Source organism: Macaca thibetana, chromosome 3 (assembly GCF_024542745.1).
Source record: "Macaca thibetana thibetana isolate TM-01 chromosome 3, ASM2454274v1, whole genome shotgun sequence".
In the NCBI taxonomy this organism is placed as follows: Eukaryota; Metazoa; Chordata; class Mammalia; order Primates; family Cercopithecidae; genus Macaca; species Macaca thibetana.
The window spans coordinates 92,374,653-92,398,758 of record NC_065580.1 but is presented as its reverse complement, the minus strand read 5'-3'; the positions used below and the strand labels follow the sequence as shown (position 1 = coordinate 92,398,758).

The window sequence follows — 24,106 nt, the reverse complement described above, 5'->3', positions numbered from 1 at the left end:
AACTATGCTTACTAAAAAGCCTTAATATAAAGACTCTCATGCCTAATTCTAACTTTGCACTGAATCATCCATATGTCCATATATTTCCATTTAGTTTATCTTTATGTATTAGCCTCTGGGCACATTCAGAGAGATAATTAAAAAAGAAAAACCACCACCACCATCAACCAATATATTCAGTTTTACCCAAGGCTCAAATATCTATTTATTTTATCCAGGACTACCGCTGGTCCCACAGGATACAGTATTTTCCCCAACCTTCTCTACAGACTTGACTCATAATATTTGTGTATAAAAGGGAATAAAATGTAGGGCAGAGAAGGAAGTCACTACATGGTGATATATGAAGAAGACAGGAAGACACATTTTAAGAGACAATTAGAAGTTAACTTCAAAGCTAAGTTAATTTACTTAATTGTTCTAACTTTGCCATCTTAGGAGCTGCCTAATATTCACTTACTTGAAAAGATGGAGAAATTTGGGATTCCATTTCCTCACTTAATTTAAGACAAATATATAGGATGTGTGGTGACACAGCTTCTGCTGGGTAATTAATAGATTACTTAGTAATAAGAGTATTCCAGAAAGCAAATAAGGGTCTAATTCACACTGAAATGATGGAATTTTAAGGGTTAACGGTCATTTGTGAAAGCCCAAAGTGCACATCACACATAAGGCATATTGGGACCCATGCTGGACGTTAGCAGGAAGCCTATTTCATAAAAATTTCTACTGGCTTTTAGGAAATGTCATTTTTCCAGGGGTGAATAGTGCATTTGAGTATAGCAGGAGACTATCATTTGCTCAGTATCCTGCCACGGCAGGCCAGTAAACAAAACTTCCACTCTAAGAATTTCTTTAAAATGTCCAACAGCTTGGAGAATCTGCAGAGAAGCTGTAGGATATAAGTTTGGTAGAGCCGGATGCTAAGGCTTTTCAGATTTTCAGCCATAGAAGCCAGCAGGCCTCAACTTTCTTTACATTTGATCACCCAGGAAAAATAGTAGCTGGACAGTGTCTGATTTGAATGAGATCTCTATGGAATTAGGAGAAGCACACATTCAACCATCTCCATCTCCATTTAGAATCCCACACAGTCCAGTTGCAGCTTATTAAATCACCTGAATTCCACACAGTGGTCCTCTTAGAGGAATTACTAAGTCTGATTACACTGCCCGCCCCATGTGTCTCATTCAAACAGACCATTAGAATCTGCCAGGTATCCTCTGCCCTTCCTACCTTGCGCTCTATCTCTGCCGCAGTGGCCTTTGTTGCCTCCAAGCTCTCTACTAGTTTGGTGTCATCCAGAAAGCTTCCCTCTGCTGCAGAAAGGCGCAAAAGGAGGTCGTCTTCCAGATACTTGAGCTCAATCTTAAAATCATTTTGGTGCTTTGTCAATACCAACTAATACAAACCAAGAAAAGTGTGAAAAATGGTGGTTAAGTACATTTATTATTTATTTATTTATTTATTTTTTTGAGAGGAAGTCTCGCTCTGTCACCCAGGCTGGAGTGCAGTGGTATAATCTTGGCTCTCTGCAACCTCTGCCTCCCAGGTTCAAGCGATTCTCCTGCCTCAGCCTCCTGAATAGCTGAGATTACAGGCACCTGCCACCACATCCAGCTATATTTTTGTATTTTAGTATAGACGGGGTTTCACCATGTTGGTCAAGCTGGTCTCGAACTCCTGAACTCAAATGATCCACCCACCTCGGCCTCCCAAAGTGCTGGGATTGCAGGCGTCAGTCACCGCGCCTGGACAAGTACTTATTTTTAAAGCAGAGTTTCCTTAATCACAAATTTCACGAAATCAGTATATAATAAAACACCCTTAACATTGAAACCATACCAATCATAATTTTTAGAAGTTCTTTATAAAAACTTCAGAAGGTATGTTAAGATCTAGTTGCACTCCAGGGCGCAGAGTATAAACACTTACAATAATTTAACATCATGAACCATAGGAAGAATCTGTTTAAGAAAACATCAGAAACTTCTGGTTTCTGCTCAGATGTATAAAGGCTTAGAAGTCTTGTTTCTGTTCTCAAAATAGGAAAAACACTCATCAACAATTCTTCTTACATGCATCAGAAAACTGAGGTCACAGGGCAAATTGCCATCGTAAAAATAGGCAAACAGAATCACAACTTCTCAGGAACACTGACATGGTAATTGGCTAATTGCTGAAGGTAGAACTTGAGTTAAAACTTCAGCGGGGCCCAGTCTTTGGAGTCTCTACACTTCTTTGAGTTTTACCTCCAGGAAACGCCATCAGGTTCTTACAGTGAAAGTCAGATAAAATCTACACCCGCTCTGGGCTCAGGATAGGAAAAGTAACCATTATGGCATAAGCTCAGAGGCAAAGTAATTATTTTAAATATGTCCAGAGCTTTCTGTTCTCCTTAACAAAATCCTGCCCACAAAGGAAACTACTTGGTCAGTGCCTAATATGACCTGGATGTATTAGTCTGTTCTCAATTTGCGATAAAGGATTTCCTGAGACTGGGTAATTTATAAGGAAAAGAGGTTTAATTGACTCATAGTTCCACATAGCTAGGGAGGCATCAGGAAACATAATCATGGCGGAAGGGAAGCAAACATGTCCTTCTTTCCTTGGCAGCAGGAGAGAGAAGTGCCCAGCAAAGGGGAAAAGCCCCTTATAAAACCATCAGATCTCATGAGAACTCACTCACTATCACAAGAACAGCATGGAGGAAACCAACCCCATGATTCAGTTACCTCCTACTGGGTCCCTGCCACAACATATGGGGATTATGGGAACTACAAGTCAAGATGAGATTTGGGTGATATCATAGCCAAACCATATCTCTGGGGAAGGGCAGACTTCCTGTCCTTTAAAAAAGGCTAAGTAACTCTTCTGAAGGTCACATTCCAGTGATTCAGGGCTCCTAAAAAACCCTGAGATTTAATGATAAGATAAAAGAATGCTTCCCGTCCATAATACCTTACCAACACATTGACAGACTCCAGTATATCAGTGGATTATAACTGAGAGATTTGCCAAATCAGTTTTTAGGGAAACCTAAAGACAACAAAGGAGACAAAAACAAGGACACTAGATAAAACTGAAGTCTACAATACAAACAGCTACAATGAACATGAAACACAGCCTTAACTCCTAGCCCTAGAAACATAAAACCTCACACTAAAATGGTATTTACTTCTGTGACAATTATCTAACACACCATGTCTGGCTTTCAACAAACAAGTACAAGGTGTACTAAAAAGCAAAAAACAGAACAAAACAAAAAGAAAACAAAAGACAAACCAGAAGAGAGAACGCAAACCTCAGCACGAGACTCAGATGTGGCAGAAATTTTGGAATTATCAGACTGGGAGTTAAAAGTAACTACTTAATGTGCTAAGAGCTTTACTGGAAAAGTGAACACCATGAAAGACCACATGGGCAATATAAGTAGAGATAGAAACTCAATGAATAAAAAGGAAATACTAGAAATAAAAAACAATGTAACAAAAATGGAGAATTTTTTTTTTTTTTGAGACGGAGTCTCACTCTGTCACTCAGGCTGGAGTGCAGTGGCATAATCTTGGCTGGGTCTTGATCTCCTGACCTTGTGATCCACCCACCTCGGCTTCCCAAAGTGCTGGCATTACAGACATGAGCCACTGTGCCTGGTCGAAGAATGTTTTTGATGGGCTCATGAGTAAATTAGACACAGTGACAAAAATCAGTATGCTTAGACATGTCAGTAGATACTTGAAAAGAAAAAAAGAATAAAAATTAAAAAGGAAAGAATATCCAAGAACTGTGAGATGCTTACAAGGAGAAGAAAGAAAAAAATGAGCAGAAGAAAGATTGGAAATAATGGTAGCTAAAAATTCTTCAAAATTAATGAAAGATACTAAACCATAGATCCAGGACACCCATAGCACGTTAAGCAGGATAAATGCCAAAAAATCAACTCCTAGGCATTTAATATTCAAACTGCGTATCAAAGACAACGAAAAAATCTTGAAGGAGTCCACAGGAAATAAATTACCTTACCTATGAAGGAACAAGGATAAGAATTACATGGAATTTCTCTTGAGAAACTATGCAAAAAGGAGAGTTGAGTAAAATATTTAAAATTTTATGGAAAAAAATTAACAAATAATTTTGTATCTTGTAAAATTATCCTTCAAAAGTAAAGCAGTAATAAAAGCTTTCTTAGACAAACAAGACTGAGGGATTTTGTTGTTAGTAGATCTGCCTTACCAGAAATGTTAAAAACAAAAATTCTTCATAGAGAAGAAAAATGACATAGGTCAGAAATTCACATCTATGTAAAGAATGAAAGAGTACTAGAGAAGGAGTAAATGAAAATAAAATAAGTTAGTTTACTAATTGAGCTGTCTTTTCAAAACAGTAATAACAGCAATATAGTCAGTGATTATAACTTATGGAGAAGTGAAATGAATGACAGCAATGTTATAAAGGATGAGAGGAAGGAAATGAGAATAGTCTCATTTTACCTGCATTGGTAATGCGGTATTTTTTACCTGCATTACCAATGAGGCAGTAGTGTTATTTGAAAATGGAGTTAGAGGCTGGGCACGGTGGCTCATGCCTGTAATCCCAGCACTTTGAAAGGCTGAGACGGGTGGATCACCTGAGGTCAGGAGTTTGAGACTAGCCTGACCAACATGGCGAAAAACCATCTCTACTGAAAATACAAAATTAGCTGGGCATGGTGGTACATGCCTGTAATCCCAGCTACTCGGGAGGCTGACGCAGGAGAATTGTTTGAACTGGGGAGGCAGAGGTTGCAGTGAGCTGAGATTGTGCCATTGCACTCCAGCCGGGGCAACAAGAGCAAAACTTCATCTCAGGGAAAAAGCAGAAAGAAAAAAAAGAAAATTGAGTTAGATTAGTTGTAAATGTATACTGCAAATGCTAAGGTAACCACTAAAAATTTTTTTAAAAAGAAATACAATTTATATTGTACTTATATATAGCAATATATTTTGTTAAGAGAAGATACATTAGAATCATATAAAATGCTTAATTAAAACCAAAGGAGGCAGAAGAAGAGGAAAAGAAAAATATTACAAATACAAAATACATATATTTATATTGTAATATATAAATATTACAGCAATATATACATATATAGAGAAAGAGTGTGTGAGCGTGAGCATGCAATATATACAGCTAAGACAGAAGAGACACTGGAATCATAGAAAGTGCTCATTTAAAACCAAAGATGGCAGAAAAAGAGAAAAAGACAAAAAAAACTAGTGAGAAACAAGTATAATGAATAAAAACCAATAAAATATGGTAGATATTGATGTAATTACAGCAACAATCTCTTTAAATGTGAATTATATTGACATAGTGGATAAAAAACAAGACCTAACTATCTACTGTCTATAAAATCCACTTTAAATATAAAAATTAAAAGGCGAGAGAGAGAGAGATGGAGAAAGATATATCATGCTAACACTAATCAAAAGAGAGTTGGGGTGGTTATACTAATTTAAGACAAAGTAGTTATCAGAATAAGAAAAATTATTGAGAACAAAGAAGTGCATTACATAATAAAGGGGTCTACTCTCCATGAAAGCATAACAATCTTTAATGTGTATGCACCTAATAACAGAGTGTCAAAATACACAAGGTAAAAACTAAGAGTTGCAAGGAGAAATAAACAAGGCCACAATTATAGCTGGACAATTCAAAACCCTTATATCATAACTGACAGATCCAGCAGGCAAAAAATCAGCAAGGATGTAGCTGAACTGTGCAACATCATCAATCATCTGGATTGAATGTCACTGACTACTTTATCCACCTACAGAAGAATATACATTTTTCTCAAGCTCACATGGAACATTCACAAAGATGAACCAAATAACACACCAAAAAGGCTTAAAAGAATAGAAATCATACAAAGTATGTTCCAGACCACAACAAAATTAAATAAGAAATCAGTAACGGAAAGCTTAAAATTCAAAAATATTTGGAGATTAAACGACACACTTTAAAATAACACATGGGTCAAAGAAGTCTCAAGAGAAACTTAAAAATATTTTGAAAGAAATGCAAACAAAAATACAACATATCAAAATTTGTGAGATGCAGAAAAAGCAGTGGTTAAAGGGAAATTTATAGCATTGAATGCATATATTAGAAAAGTACAGAAGAAAACCTAAAGGTATTTATCTAAGCTTTTACCTTAGAAAATTAAATAAAGGAGCAATGTAAATCTAAAGCAAGCTTATGAATACATAATAAAAATCAGAGCAGAAGTCAGTAATATTTTAACCAGAAAATCAATAAAATCCAAAGCTGATTATTTGAAAGGATCAACAGAATGTATAATTCTCTAGCCAGGCTAGCCAAGAGACAAGAGGCGGCACCAATTATTGGTATGAGAAATGAAAGAGGGGCATAAATACCAATTCCATGAACATTAAAGGATAATAAAAGAATCTTATAAACCATTACATGCTTACAAATTTGATAACTTAGATGAAGTGAATTGATACTTTGGAGGGCAGAATCTACCAAAAACACATACATAATCTGAAAAGGCCTATATGCATTAAATGAATTTATAATCTTTCAAAACAGAAACCACCAGGTCCAGATGATTCCACTGGAAGAAAAGAGTTAAGGGGGAAAGAGTATCAATTCTCTACAATATTTTTTTAGAAAACAGAAGCAGAAAGAACACTTCCTATCTCATTCTATAAGGCAAGCATTACTCTAAGACCAAAACCAGATAAACCCACTACAGGAAAAAACAAAAAAACTACAGACCAGTATCTCTGATGAGCATAGATGTGAACATCCTCAAAAAATTAGCAAATCAAATCCAACAATGTACAAAAATAATGAAACACCACGACCAAGTGGGATTTATTCCAGGTATGCAAGTCTGGTTCAAAAGTGAAGTAATGATCTATAACAAGCTAAAGAAGAAAAAATGTAGTCATATCAATCAATATAGAAAAAACATTTGATAAAATTTAACAGTAATTTAATGATAAAAACTCTCAGCAAATTAGAAATAGAGGGGAACTTTCTTGATAAAGAGCATCTAAAAGAAGAGAATCATAGCTAACATTGTACTTAATGGTGAGAAGCTAGAAGTTTTTTCCCTAAGATCAGGAATGAGGCAAGGTTCCACTCCTATTCAGTGTTGTACTAGAAGTGCTAACTAATACAGTAAGACAAGAAAAGGAAATAAAAGGTATACAGAATGGGAAGGAAGAAACAAAAAATTGTCTTTGTTCACGCATGACATGATAATCTATGTGGAAAATCCCAAAGTATGAACATAAGGCCTCTTGCAACCAATAAGCAGGTAGAGCACATTTGCAGGATGCAGATTAATATACAAAAGCCATTGCTCTTCTATACACCAGCTTTGAACAATTGGAATTTGAAATTTAAAACACAATGCCATTCACATTAGTACCAAAAAACTGAAACACTTAGGTACAGATTTCACAAAGTATGTTGAAGATCTGTCTGGAGGAGTAAAAAACTCTGATGAAAGAAATCAAAGATCTAAACAATGGAGAGATATTGCATGTTTATGAATAGGAAGTCTCAATATTGTTAAGCCATTCATTATTCCTTTCTGAAATTCAGCACAATATTATTCAAAATACCTGTACATTATTTTGTAGATATTGAAAATTTGATTCTAAAGTTTATATTAAAAAGCATAAGATCCAGAATCATCAAAAATATACAGAAAAACAAAGTCAGAGAATTGACACTACTTGGCTTCCAGACTATCAAGCTACAGTAATCAAGGTGGTGTGATATTGATGAAAGGATAGACAAACAGATCAATGGAATGAAATAGAGAACCCAGAAATATGAACAGATCCACAGAAATATGGCCAACGGATGTTTAACAAGGATCAAAGGCAATTTAAGGGAGAAAATATGGTCTTTTCAACAAATGGTGCTGGGACAACTAGATATCCACATGCAAAAGAATGAAGGTGTACCCCTACCTCACACCATGTACAAAAATTAACTCAAAATGTACAACGGAGCTAAATGTAAGCACTAAAATTACACAGCTCCTAAGAGAAAACATACATCTTCATGAACTGTCAGTTAATGATTTCTTAGATATGATACCAAAACACAAGCAAGAAAAAATAGATAAATTGAACATTACCAAAATTAAAAACTTTTGTGCTTCAAAGGACACTAACAAGAAAGTGAAAAGACAACCCACAGAATGGGAGAAAATTTTTGTAAGTCATAGATCCAATAAGAATCTGACATTCAGAACACAAGAACTCCTGCAACTTTTTTATGCTAACAGAAAAAAAAATACTATTTTCTTATATGGTCTGGTGGTGCCTTGATTACAGACATGGTCCCTGATCCAGCCTGGCAATTAGTGCACAAGGCAGCAAGCCACTGCTCCTTTGAATTCTGACTTGGTGGATGACCGACTCCTGGCATGTTGCAGTTCCACTGAATGTAGCACATTTGTAAGGAGGCCTCAGGGAACCATGTCCACTCATACCCAGCCTTGATCTCACAGCTGTCTTTGCCTACATGGCAACTGCTGCAGTGGCAAATCCAAGTAAAGCAGCCTCACAAAGAGTGTAAGCATGGACCAGAATTTCTTGCACGGCTTAGTAAAACATGATTGCTGGACCCCCAACCAGAGTTTCTCATTTAGTGGGATCTGGGCTGTGGCCAGATAATTTGCATTTAAAGCGTATTTGTATCAGCACCAGCTGATAGTGATGCTGCTGCTCCAGGACCCCCAGTTTGAGAATCACTGATTTATACCAGGGTGGCAATCTTTTTCTGGAAAGGGCCAGATAGTAAATACTTTTGGCTTTGTAGGTCATAAGGTATCTGTTGCAACTACCCCACTCTGCCATCATGGTGCAAAAGCAGTCACAGAAAATATGTAAATATATGAACAAGTCAATTTTTTGTTTGCTTTTGTTTTTGTTTGGGACAGTCTTGCTCTGTCCTCCAGGCTGGAGTGTAGTGGCACTATCCCCGCACACTGCAACCTCTGCCCCTGGGTTCAAGTGGTTCTTGTGACTCAGCCTCCCCAGTAGCTGGGGCTACAGTGGTGCACCACCACACATGGGTAATTTTTTGTATTTTTAGTAGAGATGGGGTTTTGCCATGTTGGCCAGGCTGGTCTCAAACTCTTGGCCTCAAGTGATCCAGCCTCAGCTTTCCAAAGTGTTGTATTACAGGTGTGAGCCACTGTGTTTGGCGATGGCTGTGTTTCAATAAACTTTATTAACAAAAAGAGGTGACAGGCCAAATTAGGCATGGGAGCCACAGTTTGCAGACTCCTGATTTGTACTAAGAAAAAGTATTCTAGCTTAGTTTTTCAAAATATGAATAATGTTGTTCATCTGTGGGAAGAAATCCTTTCAAGTTCCAAAATGTAGGCCATGAATCTCTAACATCTGAAATATAAATCCTTGTTTTAATTCTTAATATATCTCATTTAAATTTTTGAGACACACTATTGCCAAATTTGCCCAGGTTAGCATGTAAATTCTTTTTAATTTTCACATCACCATTTCAATATTCAAATTTATTGTTAGAAAGCTGGGCACAGCATGACCAGGCATGGTGGCTCATGCCTGTAATCCCAGCACTTTGGGAGGCTGAGGCACGAGGATCACGAGGTCAGGAGTTTGAGACCAGCCTGGCAAATATGGTGAAACCCCATCACTACCCAAAATACAAAGATTAGCTGGGTGTGGTGGTGCATGCTTGTAGTCCCAGCTACTCGGGACGCCGAGCAGAAGAATTGCTTGAACCCGGGAGGTGGAGGTTGCAGTGAGCCAAGACCATGTCACTGCACTCCAGGCTTGGCGACAGAGCGAGACTCCCTCTCAAAAAAAAAAAAAAAAAAAAAAAAAAGGAAAAAAGAAAGCTGAGCACAGCATTCCTTTATAGTTTACAACCTCTGTGTGTAGTTATGTGCCTTTGTCTTCTTTTACTTACCTTTTATCTTTTATTCTTCACTAGTCCTTATGGAGGTATATGTACTATATTACTTCATCACCCCTTCTTGCCAAAGAACTAGCTTGTTTATTTTGTTAATCTTTTCTGTTTCTCCATTTTCTGATTTTATCTTTATTATTGCCTTTCTTCTACATTTTAAGGTTATGTTGTTTTGTTTTCTGTATACAACACTAAATTTCATTATTTTCAGCATTGTTTCTTAATATACTTAGGGCCACAAATGTCCCTTTGAATACTAGTCATAACTAGCTACCAGGTCCTTAATTTTTCCAAGTTTTCTTCATTACACCTCTTTTTCATTCTTTAGCCCAGGCTAAATTAGTCGATTACATTCCAACCTACCTGGGCATACCTCTATTTTACATGACTCGTATGCCTCTTTGTTTGCTGTCAGACAAGATCCAGAGCCACCCTATCTCCTACTTGTGGTATAACCGTAACAATCTAGCATTTATGAAGAGCAACTTTGAATTGTTTAACTTTTAACATGTATACTTATTTTTCCCAATTAGATTGCAAGATGCTAGTGGGCAAGAATCCTATTTTATACTTCTGTGTCTAGCACTACGATCTGTGCAAAGCAAGTGCCGAATAAGTGTTGGTGGTGACGTAAACATTTTTACCTTAAGTTTCTCCAAATCTGGCCTCTCAATACTGACAACCTCTGCCAGCAGCTGGGCTTCTAGACCATCTTCTGTGACTGTGAAATTGAGGAGAGTTGTCTGAGCTTGTAATTCCGGCTTGTAGTGAGGATTTGCCAATTTTGTGTGAAGGATAAGGCGAAAGTTCTTGTGAAATTCGCATTCTTTATCTCCAATCATGATATACCTAAAGGGAGCAAAACACAGACTTTCAGGAGACTCCTATGACCCATAACTGATACTAAGGTGTCATTCCATTCCTGTATTCTTATAATGGACCTTGGCCAGAAGCTTAGGTGATTTAGAATTTTTCAGCTGCTCCCAAATTTCCTAAAGTACAGCAGGATCAGCAATCACCCACCAAATCTCTATATGATTTAGTTTTCTCATATGAGAAATATTGACAATAATAGTACTCACCTCATAGTGTCACTCTAACGATTAAATACAATCATATAAAAGACCTATAACAACAAGTAGTAGCTTTTATTATTATACAGTAAGACCTTGATGTCACTGATAAACTTGCAAACTGTGACTTTAAGCAAAACAACATATGTAGAAACCAGTTTTACCACTGGCTAATTGATAAAAACAAGAGTGAAGTTTTTATGGCATGTTCCTGGTCACAAAAACATCATCAAACTTCTAACTAAAGGCCCCAAACACTTCTAATATTAAACACTGAAATAAATGTGAGCTACATGTATATTTAAAAAGGTTAATAAAAACAAGTAAGATAATTATTTACTCAGTTTTTGGTGCGTTAATGAGAAATGGTGGGCATAATGGGGGTAGGTTAAATTGAGAAATAAATGTGTACGAAGCAGAAAATCTTAAGCAGCACCTCCTACCACCACACAGTTCAAAAGCAATGACAGATCTGGCAGGCTTGAGAAGGGCTTTTGTACTGCAATGTTCAGTGTCGTGCATTTGTATGATTATCGTCTAATTTACAAATTTTTATTTGACAACAGTTTGTATTCACTCATTCATTCCTTTTCCAACCCACTGATTCCAGTGCAGGCTCATGGGTGGCTGGAGACTACCCTGGCAGCTCAGGGCGCTGGGTAGGAACCAGCCCTGGACAGGATGTCATCCCATGGCAGGGCCACTCACACACCACCCCCGTCACTCACTCACACTGGGACCATACAGACATTCCAGCTCACCTAACGTGCTCAGCTGTGGGATATGGGAGGAAACAGGAGGACAAGAGAAAACCTAGGCAGACATGGGGAGCATGTGCAAACTCCACACAGACAGTGGTCCCAGCAAGCAGGAAGTGATTTGTTTTTTTTCCCTCATTAACATTAAAAGGATGTTATTTCAGGGCCAGCTGTACTTTCTGTGATTAAATGTACATTAAATACTGCTATTCTTTAAGGATAAGATAAAATGTGTATGTATGTGTTTATGTGTATCTGTGTATATACGTATAATGCATCTTAAGTGCATATGTATTTAATATACTTATGTATGTTAAATAATGTATTAAAATATTTTACTTTTATAAAGATGAAATGTTAAAAACACATATATCCTTTTTTTCTTTGGGACAGTGTCTCTCTCCTTCACCCAGGCTGAAATGCAATGGTACGATTTTGGCTCACTGCAACCTCCGCCTCCTGGGTTCAAGTGATTCTTGTGCCTCAGCCTCCTGAGTAGCTAAGATTACAGGTGCACACCACCACGTCCAGCTAATTTTTGTATATTTTTAGTAGAGGTGGGGTTTTCCATGCTGGTCAGGCTGGTCTCGAACAACTGACCTCAGGTGATCCATCTGCCTTGGCCTTCCAAAGTGCTAGGATTATAGGTGTGGCCACCTTGCCCAGCCCAAAACACATACATTTAAAAAATTACTTTCCAATACTTTCTGCATTGGCTTCCTGTAACTGCAAATCCTTGGTTGCCTCAGCATTTTCCTCTGAAAATTATTTCTGTAAATAGTCACTAGGCTAATTCTATTCAAAGCTCCCAGCTTAATTCATGTTATTTTTTAAATTTAAGGGTACATAGTAATTGCATGTGTTTATGGGGTACATGAGATGTTTTCATATCGGCTTCATGGTCTCTTTCCTGCTACGAACCTGCTGTGACGATCTAGTAAATTCTAATTTCTAATTCATGCAAGAGACAGAGAAGTCAAAACCACAAATACTGGAACTTCTCAAAGTGGCCTAAGCTGCTTAGAGTGAAACTTCTTATGAGACCTAGAGGCATGGGTGCAGCAAAAAGTCTCTTCTCAGTCTTCTATTTTACCTTACATATGAAAATTCTGGATTCTTCCTTCCTTCAGTGTATAAAATATTTAAATTGTATAGATATCACCATGACAGAAAATTAGACCCCAATTATTTTAATTGAAATTACTTTAAATAGCCATGAGAAAAAAATATTTATTTCCCATCTCATTGACTTCCAGGTGAGATGTTAATTCACTGAATTTGTCAGTTTTGAACAACTGGGTCAATTCTAAAGCAAAGACATTCTATCACATTCAGACAGGGCTCCTTTTTATCAAAATGTCACAATATTAGCAACAATTTTTAATCTGAGGAGCAATATCCAGAATGCCATAAAGTGGCAATGTTTTATGTGGTTCTTGGAGGATGTTTTATAATTATGTCTTGCTGAGAGATTAGGTCTCTTGTGTCTATGGTAAGGAAAGTGCCTCTGAACCACTGGCTGTGTTATTTGACTGGAAACATTTTTAATGAGACAACTGGTTTTAACGTGTGAAGACTATTTAAATATTATAATTTTCTTACATTACTAAAGCTTTTGTTGCCTGAATATGAATTTAAAATCCCAAAGAACTGATCAGTCCTATGACCTACTGTCTTCATCTAACTCTCAAATTTTGTTTTCCCTGCAGAGTGATCTTACACCGGCAACAAAAACCTTCCGAGTTGTTGATTAAGTGTCTAAACTTGAAAAAATTCTGACAAATAAGCCACTTTTGAAAACCCTGTTAGTTGAATGGTGAATTTATTCACTTTATTCAGTTTGGATTTGTTTTTACCTTGTCAGTATCTCTTACTATTTAACTGTTTTTCAAGAGGAGAATAAGCAACTCAGTTAGCAACCCTCTTCTGTCCCAGCCAGTCCCTTTTTTTGTTTTGAGACAGTCTCGCACTGTCACTGAGGCTGGAGTGCAATGGCACGATCCCAGCTCACTGCAACCTCCACTTCCCGAGTTCAAGCTATTCTTCTGCCTTAGCCTCCCGAGTAGCTGGGATTACAGGCATGTGCCTCCACGCCTGGCTAATTCTTTTGTATTTTTAGTAGAGACGGGGTTTCACCATGTTGTCCAGGCTGGTCTCAAACTCTTGACCTCATGATCCGCCCCCCTTGGCCTACCAAAGTGCTGGGATTACAGGCGTGAGCCACCGCATCCGGTCAGCATCAACTTTTAATATACTGATTTATTCTGTCATCTGTTCAGCCAATAAATATGTATTCAGTCATGTTTCTACAATTTGATAGGCATACAGGGATCAAACATCTGTACAAGTGAAAGGTGGGTAAAAGAACTAAATAAATATTTCTCCAAAGAAGAAATGCAAATGACCAATAAGCATATGAAAAGATGCTTAATATCATTAGTCATTAGGGAAATGCAAATCAAAGCCATAGTGAGGTACCACTTCACACCCATGAGAATGACTATAATAAAAAAACAAAGACAGTAACAAGTGTTGGTGAGGACATGGAGAAACTCATACACTGCTAATGGGAATGTAAAATTGTGCAACCACATTGGCAAACGGTTTGGCCATTCCTTAAAATTAGCATGGTGTGGTGGCGTGCACCTGTAGTCCCAGGTACTTAGGAGGCTGAGATAGGAGGATCACCTGAGCCTTGGGAAGTCGAGGCTGCAGTGAGCTGTCATCAGGTCACTGCACTCCAGCCTGGGCAACAGAGACCCTGTCTCATAAATAAATAAATAAATAAATAAATAAATAAATAAATAAAATAGTTTAAAAATCCAAACAATGAAATATTATGGAAAAACCCACAATTACTTTTGCACCAACCTAATATTTGGCCATAGAATGGAATGAAGTATTGATATATGCTATGACACAAATGAAACCTGAAAATGTACAAAGTGAAAGAAGTCACAAAAGATCACAAAAGATATTACATGACTCCACTTATGTGAAATGTCCAGAACAGGCAAATACAGAAAGACACAGGAATTTCAATTCTAAAACAGACTGTGCTGATGGTGGCCCAACTCTGCGAATATACTAAAAACCATTGAATTACACACTTTGAGTGGGCAAATTATATCATATGTGAATTATATCTTGATAAGGATGCTACCAAAAAAATGGAACAATTATCAAGAGGTCAAATCATTAACATTTGGGCTTTTATCAATCTGTAAGTTACCATGCTAATACAGTTTCTCAGAGGTTCATGCTTGTCTTTTGAGTATAGCAATGTGTATCACAGGATGATCTTGTTTGATAAGGACACCTTTCTAAATTAACCTGCCTCTTTTGACTGACAATTTAGTCAAATATGTCTACAATGGAGAGCATCATCAAAATTTCTCCTATTATTTGAGTTTCCTCTTTCCAAGGATTTCCAAAATGATCTCATAAGTAGTTTTGAGAAAATCTCTGTTAGTGCTATTCACTGTATAGTTCACTGCTAGTTCTGTTGACTCAGCTTAACTTTGGCATTTGTATGATTGACTTTTTAAAAAACTATTTGTAATTGACACATAATTGTACATATTAATGGGGCCCCATGTGATGTTTCAATACATGTATACATTGTATAATGATCAAACCATGATATTCAGCATATCCATCATCTCATTGATCATTTCTTTGTGGTGAGAATATTCAGAATCCTCTCTTCCAGTTATTTTGAAATATACACTATAATATTGTTTACCATAGTCACCCTACTGTGCTATAGAACACAGAACGTATTCCTCCCATCTAACTAAAAACCACTGAATTGCACACTTTAAGTGGGCGAATGGTATACAGTATGTGAATTATATCTTGATAATGGTGCTACCAAAAAAAAGTAACAATGATCTGTTAAAACGATCAATGGGCAATTTTGTAACCATTGACCAATCTCTCCCCACCATCCCCTCTCCTTTTCCCTCCCCTGTCTCTGGTAACCACTCTTCTACTCTACTTCTGAGATCAGCTTTTTTAGATAAAAATGAATGAGATCATGCAGTGTTTGTCTTTTTATGCCTGACTTATTTCACTTAACATAATGTCCTCCAGGTTCATCCATGTTGCCACAAATTACACGGTTTTATTCTTTTTTATGACTGAGTAGTATTCTATTGTGTATATATACCACATTTTCATTATGCATTCAATTGTTGATAGGCTGATTCCAGATTTTGGCTAATGTGAACAATGCTGCAATAAACATGCAAATGCAGGTATCTTTTTGACATGCTGATTTCATTTCCTTTTGATTCATCATAGTAGAAATGCTGGATCTTAAGAACTGGTAGTTCTTAGTTTTTTGAGGAATCTCTCTACTCTTTTCCATAATGGCTATATCAATTTACATTTCCACCGATGGTGTAGAAGCATCCCCTTTTCTCCACATCCATTCTAGCCATTGTTAGTCTTTTTGATAATATCCATTCTAATTGGGGTGAAATGATATCTCATTGTGGTTTTGATTTGCATTTCCCTGATAATTAGTGATGTGGAATATTTTTCATGTACCTGTTGGTCATTTGTATGTTTTCTGAGAAATGTCTATTCAAGTCCTTTGCCTGTTTTAAAATCACGTCCTTTTTTTTGTTGTTGTTACTAAATTGAGTTCCTTACATATTCCGGATATTAAGCTCTTGATTGTCAGAGACATATTTTGAAAACATTTTCTCCCGTTCTGCAGGTTGTCTCTTTGTTGGTTATTTCCTTTGTTGTGCAGAAGCTTTTTAGTCTGATGTAATCCCATTTGTCTATCTTTGCTTTTGCTGCCTGAGCCTCTGAGGTCTTATCCCAAAAATCTTTGTCCAGACCAATGTTATAAAGCATTTCCCCAATGTTTTCCTCTAGTAGTTTTATAGTTTCAGGTATTACATTTAAGTGTTTCATCCACTTTGAGTTGATTTTTGTCATTGATGAGAAATAGGGGTCTAGTTTCCTTTTTCTGCATGTGGTTATCATTTTTCCAACACCATTTATTGAAGAGACTGTTCTTTCCACAATATGCATTCTTGGTAACTTTGTTGAAAATCAGTTGGCTATAAGTGTGTGATTTCTGGGTTTTTTATTCTGTTTCATCTGTCTGTGTGTTTGTTTTTATGCAAGTGCCATGCTCTTTTGGTTATACAGCTTTGTAGCATACTTTGAAGTCAGGTAGTGTGATGCCTCTAGCTTTGTTCTTTTTACTCAAGATTGGTTTGGCTATTTGGAGTCTTCTCTTATTCCATATACATTTTAGGATGGTTTTTTCTATTTCTGTGAAGAATGTCACTGGTATTTTCATAAGGATTATATTGAATTTGTAGATCACTTTGGGTAGTATGGACATTTTTACAATGTTAATTATTTCAACCCATGAACAGGAAATATCTTTTCATTTGTTTGTGTCCTCCTCCAATTTATTTCATCAATGTTTCATAGTTTTCTTTGTAAGGATTTTTCACCTCCTTGGTTAAATTTCTTAGGTTTTTTATTTATTTGGTAGCTTTTGTAAATGGAATTGCTTTCTTGAATATTCAGATAATATTGGTGTATAGAAACACTACTGATTTATGTATGCTGATTTTGTATCCTACAACTTTACTGAATGTGTTTATTAGTTCTAACCTTTTTTTTTTTTTTTTTTTTGAGGAGTCTTTAGGACTTTCTATGTATACAATCATGTCATCTGCAAACAGGGACAATTTGACTTTCTCCTTTCCAACTTGGATGCCCTTTATTTCTCGTACTTACTTCTGCCTAGAACTTCCAGTACTGCACTGAATAGAAGTGGTGGAAGTGAGAATCCTTGTCTTGTTTCAGATTTTACAGGAAAAGCTTTCAGTTTTTCCCTGTTCAATACGTTAGCTGTGGGTTTGTCGTATATGGCCTTTATTGTTTTGAGGTATGTTCCTTCTATATACAATTTGTTGAGAATTTTCATCATGAAAGGATCTTGAATTTTATCAAAGTTTTTTCTGTGTTGATTGAAATAATTGTATGTTTTTTCACCTCAATTCTGTTAATGTGATGTATCACATTTATTGATTTGTATATGTTGAACCGCTCTTGCATTCCTGGAATAAATTCCACTTGGTCATAGTGAATGATCTTTTTAATGTGCTGTTGAATTTTGATTGGTCTTATTTTGTTGAAGATTTTTATAGCTATGTTTATCAGGCATATTGGCCCACAGATTTTTGTGTATGTCCTTATCTGGTTTTAGTATCAGGGTGATGCTGGACTCAGGTTGGGTTTGGAAGAACTACTTCTTTTGTGTTTTTTTTTTTTCGTTTTTCTTTTTTTGGAATAGTCTGAAAAGGATTGCTATTAGTTTTTCTTTAAATGTTTGATAGAATTCTGCAGTAAATGCATCAGGTCCTAGGTTTTTCTTTGACGGGACACTTTTGACTATTGATTCAACCTAATTTCTCATTATTAGTTTGTTCAGATTTTCTATTTATTCATGATTCAATTTTGATAGGTTGTACACGTCTAGGAATTTATCCAGTTCTTCTACATTTTCTATTTTGTTGGTATATACTTGTTCGTAATAGTCTGTTATTACTGTGGTATCAGTTATGTTTTCTTTTTCATCTCTGATTTGAAACTTTTGAAAATTTTAGTCTAAGTAGAGGTTTGTTGATCTTGTTTATGCTTTTGGTTTTTTTGGGACAGCATCTTGCTCTGTCACCCAGGCTGGAGTGCTAGACTGGTGTGCAGTGGTGTGATCATAGCTCACTGCAACCTTGAAATTCTAGGCTCAAGCTATCCCCCTGCCTTTACCTCCAAGTAGTTAGAGCTACAGGCATGCACCACTATGCCTGGCTAATTTATCTTACAATTTTTAAAAATTTTTGTAGAAATATGGTTTCTGTTGACCAGGTTGATCTCAAACTCCTGTCCTCAAGCGACCCTCCTGCCTTGGCCTCCCAAAGTGTTGGAATTGTAGGTGATTTTGTTTATATTTTCAAAAAGCCAACTGTTTTGTTATCTTTCGTCTTTCTTTTAGTCTCTATTTTGTTATTTCTATTCCGATCTTCATTACTTCTTTTCTTCTACTAATTTTGGGTTTAGATTTTTTTTTTTTTTTTTTAAGATCCTTGAGGCATAACCATGGGTAGTTTGAGATCCTTTTAATTTTTTGATGTAGGAATTTATTCCCTCTTAGAACTGCTTTTGCTGTGTTCCATAGGTTTTGGTATGCTGTGCTTCTATTTTTCTGGTTTCAAGAAATCTATTTTAATTTCCTTTTTTGACCCATTTGTTGTTTAGGAGTACATTTTTTAATCTCCAAGTATTTGTATAGTTTCCAAAGTTTCTCCCGTTATTGATTTCTACTTTTATTCTGTGTGGTCACAAAAAAGACTTGACATAATTTCAATTTTGTAAAAAAATTGTGTTGGGACTTGTTTTGTGGCAAAACATATGTCCTATCCTGGAGAAACTTGCATTTGCTGATGAGAAGAATGTATATTCTGTGCAATTGGGTGCAATGTTCTGTAAACATCTGTGAGGTTCATTTCGTCTACAGTGTGGTTTAACTCTGATGTTTCTTTCTTGGTTTTCTATCTGGATGTTCTGTCCATTGCTGAAAGTAAGGTGCTGAGGTTTCCTATTATTATCGTTTTGCTGTATTGACTGACGTTTAAATGAAATTTCAAGAGTGAAGGTTTCAAGTAATTAGGGCCTAGGGTTCTCACAGATAAGCGATACCAACATTTATACTCATTTGCATCTCTACAATAAAACTTATATTTTAAATACACCTCTGTGTACATTCTGTGATTTTTTTTCTTTTTGAGGTGGAGTCTTGCTCTGTCACCCAGGCTGGAGAGCAGTGGCGAGATCTTGGCTCAGTGCAACCTCTACTTCCTGGGTTCAAGTGATTCGCCTGCCTCAGCTCCCCCCCGCCCCCAGTAGCTGGGATTACAGGTGTGTGCCATCGTGTTGGGCTAATTTTTATCTAGTAGTAGAGACGGGGTTTCATCATGTTGTCCAGGCTGGTCTTGAACTCCTGACCTCAGGTGATCCATCCACCTTGGCTTCCCAAAGTGCTGGGATTACAGGCATGAACCACTGTGCCCAGCCCATCCTGTGATCTTTTCATTGCCACTCTACCTTGGGTGGAATTCATTCCTCCTCTTGTGGAGAGTCTCAGAGAAATTCCAGGCTGTCACCACCTTCCATCATTTCAGGTTGTTTGAAAATTTCCTCACTTGCTTAAGAATTTTCACCAGGTTTATGTTCATACTTCACAAACTTCCTGTTTCAACCAGTAACATATATTCCCCAATGAAAAGATAATTTATACATTCCTATAATTAAAAATTAAACAAATATGAAATGTAAATTTAAGTCAAGAACACTGAATCAGAGAAGACTAGAATTTTTGTTATTGTTCAAGGGGACAGTTCACTGTCATGGGATTAGGAACTGTGGTAAGAAGTCAGGTTAATTTAGAGATTTGTGTGGTATGTGTGTATGTGTTTGTGTTTATGTGTGTGTATTCACATATGCATGAGAAGCAGCACAAACCACCAGCAAGATGATTAACTTATTTTTTAAAGTAGCAGGTGTTCAGGCTTCAGTGAGAAATCCCTCTAGAGCAGGGGTTGACAAATTTCCCTGTAAAGGGATCAGAGAGTAAATATTTTAGGCTTTGTGGGTCATATACATCTCTGCCATATATTCTTCTTGTTTCCAATCCTTTAAAAGCATTCTTGGCTAGCCATTCTTGGCTCCTGGGTTGCACCAAAACAGGCCCCTTGTTCAGTGCCACTCTAGAGGATCACATTGGCTAATGGTACTAGTGTAATCTCTTCTCAGAGCAATAGGAGCTAATTTTTCCAATTAGCCACAATGTATAACGATGCTCTTTCCTCTAGGCTTTCAAGAATAAATGTGTGAGACTAGTCATCAGGAAGCATGAGGTTCTCAGACACAGATTGCAAATTGGATAAAGAGTCAAGATCCATCAGTGTGCTGTATTCAGGAGACCCATTTCACGTGCAAAGACACACATAAGCTCAAAATAAAGGGATGGACGAATATTTACCAACCAAATGGAAAGCCAGCCAAACTAAGCTTCATAAGCAAAGGAGAAATAAAATCCTTTACAGACAAGCAAATGCTGAGAGATTTTGTCACCACCAGGCCTGCCTTACAAGAGCTCCTGAAGGAAGCACTAAACATGGAAAGGAACAACTGGTGCCAGCCACTACAAAAACATGCCAAATTGTAAAGACCATCGACACTATGAAGAAACTGCATCAACTAACAGGCAAAACAACCAGCTAGCATCATAATGACAGGATCAAATTCACACATAACAATATTAGCCTTAAATGTAAATGGGCTAAATGCCCCAATTAAAAGAAGCATGAGGTTCTCACACTTTTGCTTCTGTGTGCAAGTGACAGAAGCTTTTTTTTTTTTTTTTTTTTTTTAGATGGAGTCTCACTTTGTCACCCAGGCTGCAGTGCAGTGGCGCAATCTCAGCTCACTGCAAGCTTTGCCTCCTGGGTTCAAGCAATTCTCCTGTCTCAGACTCCCGTGTAGCTTGGACTACAGGTGCCTGCCACCACACCTGGCTAATTTTTGTATTTTTAGTAGAGATGGGGTTTCATTTTGTTGGTCAAGCTGATCTTGAATCCTGACCTCAGGTGATCCACCTGCCTCAGCCTCCCAAAGTGCTGGGATTACAGGCGTGAACCACTATGCCTGGCCAACAGAAGCTTTTAACTGGTTAAATGTTTAATCAAGTATCTGAGTTAACCTCCATAAGATGCTTCATGGATGACTTCCTCCCTCTGTGTCTCTCTTGCATATCTACATATACCCTGAAGCATTCAGAGATTCCAGTTTGAAAAGCAGAAATGCATCTGCTTGGGGAACAGGTTTGATTTTCTGTGTGAAAAGAGAGGTTGATAGAGGGGAAGAGGATGCTGCTGTGCTGTTGGAAAGGAGAAGGATGTCTGCCTATAAAACTGGGTTCTATATCTTGCTCTGAAACATTATTTGATATGTTTAGATTTCCCAGGGATAGTAAATTATCCTCAATTGGGGTGTTTATGATCTATGAAAGGCAAAAATTGTATAATGACTCAGTGGGTTTTATCATTGCTGCTAAACTAATTTTTGGTTAATTTCCTATCTGGGAAAATTAAACAGACTGCTAATGTTCTCTCATGACTTGAAGGATCAAAAAGCAACAAAGTTAACCGGAGGGGTGGGAAAAGCAAACAGAATCACTTTGTTGTTTCTGCGAAAGACATGAATCCAGAGGTTATGACTTCTAGAACACTAAAGGTAGCTATGAGCTCTTGAACTTAAACTCCAAACAACAGCAACAGCAGGGGTGAAGAGTAACATAAAACTTGGAAGTGTGGCTATTTTCTTAAAAAGAGCTTCTTAATCCATCTTCCAGCTTCACCCTCCACAGGAACAAAATATACTGGCCCTTGTCACTGCACCACACTGAGAGTCAAGTGGGTGTGAATCTCCCAATCTGGCATGGGGCTCTGCTCCCATAGGATTTTTATACATCCCTCTGCAGGAGTGAGCTCCTCCTCTGTCTCTTCCCACTGCCTGAGATTTGCTGGTTTGGAGGTGAGAAGCTGCTTATGCAATCTCAGAACAGAAATAAAATTATTTTTCTGAGTACAAATACCATGGTTTAATTGGCTAGGACATGGGGTGAGTAAAAGAACATGCTGTTTCATCTAGCAGAGCATAATTTTAGACCAAGAAGAGCCACTAGAGATCATCCAACTGATTTCTTTTTATGGACCTCAAGTGTGTATGGCTTGGCCAAGGTCACTTAGCTCAGTGGCAGAGCTGGGACTAGAACCTGGGGTCTCTAGACTCCTAGTATAAAGTTCATTTCACTGCATAACATTGCAGGTTAATTTGCTCTGACAGTGGCAGCCTGTAATGTCAGCCTCTGTCAACCTGCCTGACTTTCTATCACAAGAGGGTACTGAGAGAATATGACTGACTCAGTACCAATCAACAGCCACTAGAGAAAAACAACAGACACAGTTCAGAGCACACGCCCTGCTGGTCTTTGGTCAGAAACTCTGTCCTTGTTTATGAAGGAGAACAGCACAACTACCGAAGTATTAAATCTTAATCTAAGATCTACAATTTCTGGTCAATAGATTCATAAATTGAATTATTAATTCATAATATTTTTTACAATAAATAATTCAACTTATATAAAAGTTTTCTGCTGTTTACCTCTCAGGGAAAGAAAATATATTAAGTGTGCCAAAATGTTTGCTAGTTAACCAAATGAATTATTTTATAATAACAACAGCCATCTTCAAACATATATCATCTATAAATTAACCTTTCATACGTTAGGTTTGCATAAAAGCCAGGTACACTGGAAATATCAAAATGCTTTCAATGTTTATTTAAAACTCAGCCAAAAAGTGAGTGTCCTGGGACAAAAAAAGAGGTCTAACTTCAAATCATGGACAGTTGTTACCGTTGTGGAAGATAGCTATGGAAATTACGTTAAAAACACTTGGGAATGATTTCTTGCCTAGTTTTCAAAGGACTTCTGTGATAGAACAAGTCAAACACTGGTCCCAATTATCAGTTTCCTGAAAACCAGAATCTCTGTGAGCTGAGAGAGGAACCATTATCTTAATATAACCAAGATGAGAATTTCAATTTAGCGATTACAATCTGAAATTCTTATTTCTAAAATCTTCATCTGAAAAGTCAGACGTCCCTTGTACTTTATTGGAAGCGTTCTCAAGATTTAGTATAGTTACTGTTGGAAATGCCATCAGTATTGATTATAAAACCAAAATGCATTTATTTAGCTATGAGATAGTCTGAGTATCTGAACAAACACCATCACTATTTTTCATTGCTATCTAAAACCAAACATGGAAAGCAACATATTTAATTTGGAATGAAGACTTACTACTGTGGCAGACCAGAGTCTTTAATAGCAGTGGCTTTATTAGAAATGGCTGCAGCAGGAATCTTTTCAAAAGATTTGCAAAACCCGCTGTTTGGAGAGAGATTTCCTAAGATATTGTATTATTATATTGAAGATTCTCACTCTAAGTTGGACAATTCAGATAGCCAACATGTTCTCTGAATAGGAGAAATTCCATTTTGGAGGCTTCAACAGAGCCATTTTGTCAAGGTAAAGAGATAGTAGCTGCTTTTTAAGATAAGCAAATAATATAGCCTACTAGTTGGTGGGGGTGGAGGGAACACATTTAGGAGAAGAAATAAACTTTTCAATGG

At 37.0% G+C, this 24,106-nt stretch overlaps 1 protein-coding gene across 1 annotated transcript in view; it reads right to left on the bottom strand.

Annotated features, from left to right (window-relative positions):
- DNAH11 (dynein axonemal heavy chain 11) overlaps nucleotides 1–24,106 on the bottom strand; it is a 372,580-nt gene that overhangs the window by 46,928 nt on the left and 301,546 nt on the right. Inside the window, exons 67-68 of the mRNA XM_050784822.1 lie at nucleotides 10,629–10,833; nucleotides 1,240–1,404 (exon numbers count right to left, since the gene is read on the bottom strand). Coding sequence (XP_050640779.1) covers nucleotides 1,240–1,404; nucleotides 10,629–10,833 — 370 coding nt within the window. The remainder of the gene's footprint in view (nucleotides 1–1,239; nucleotides 1,405–10,628; nucleotides 10,834–24,106) is intronic.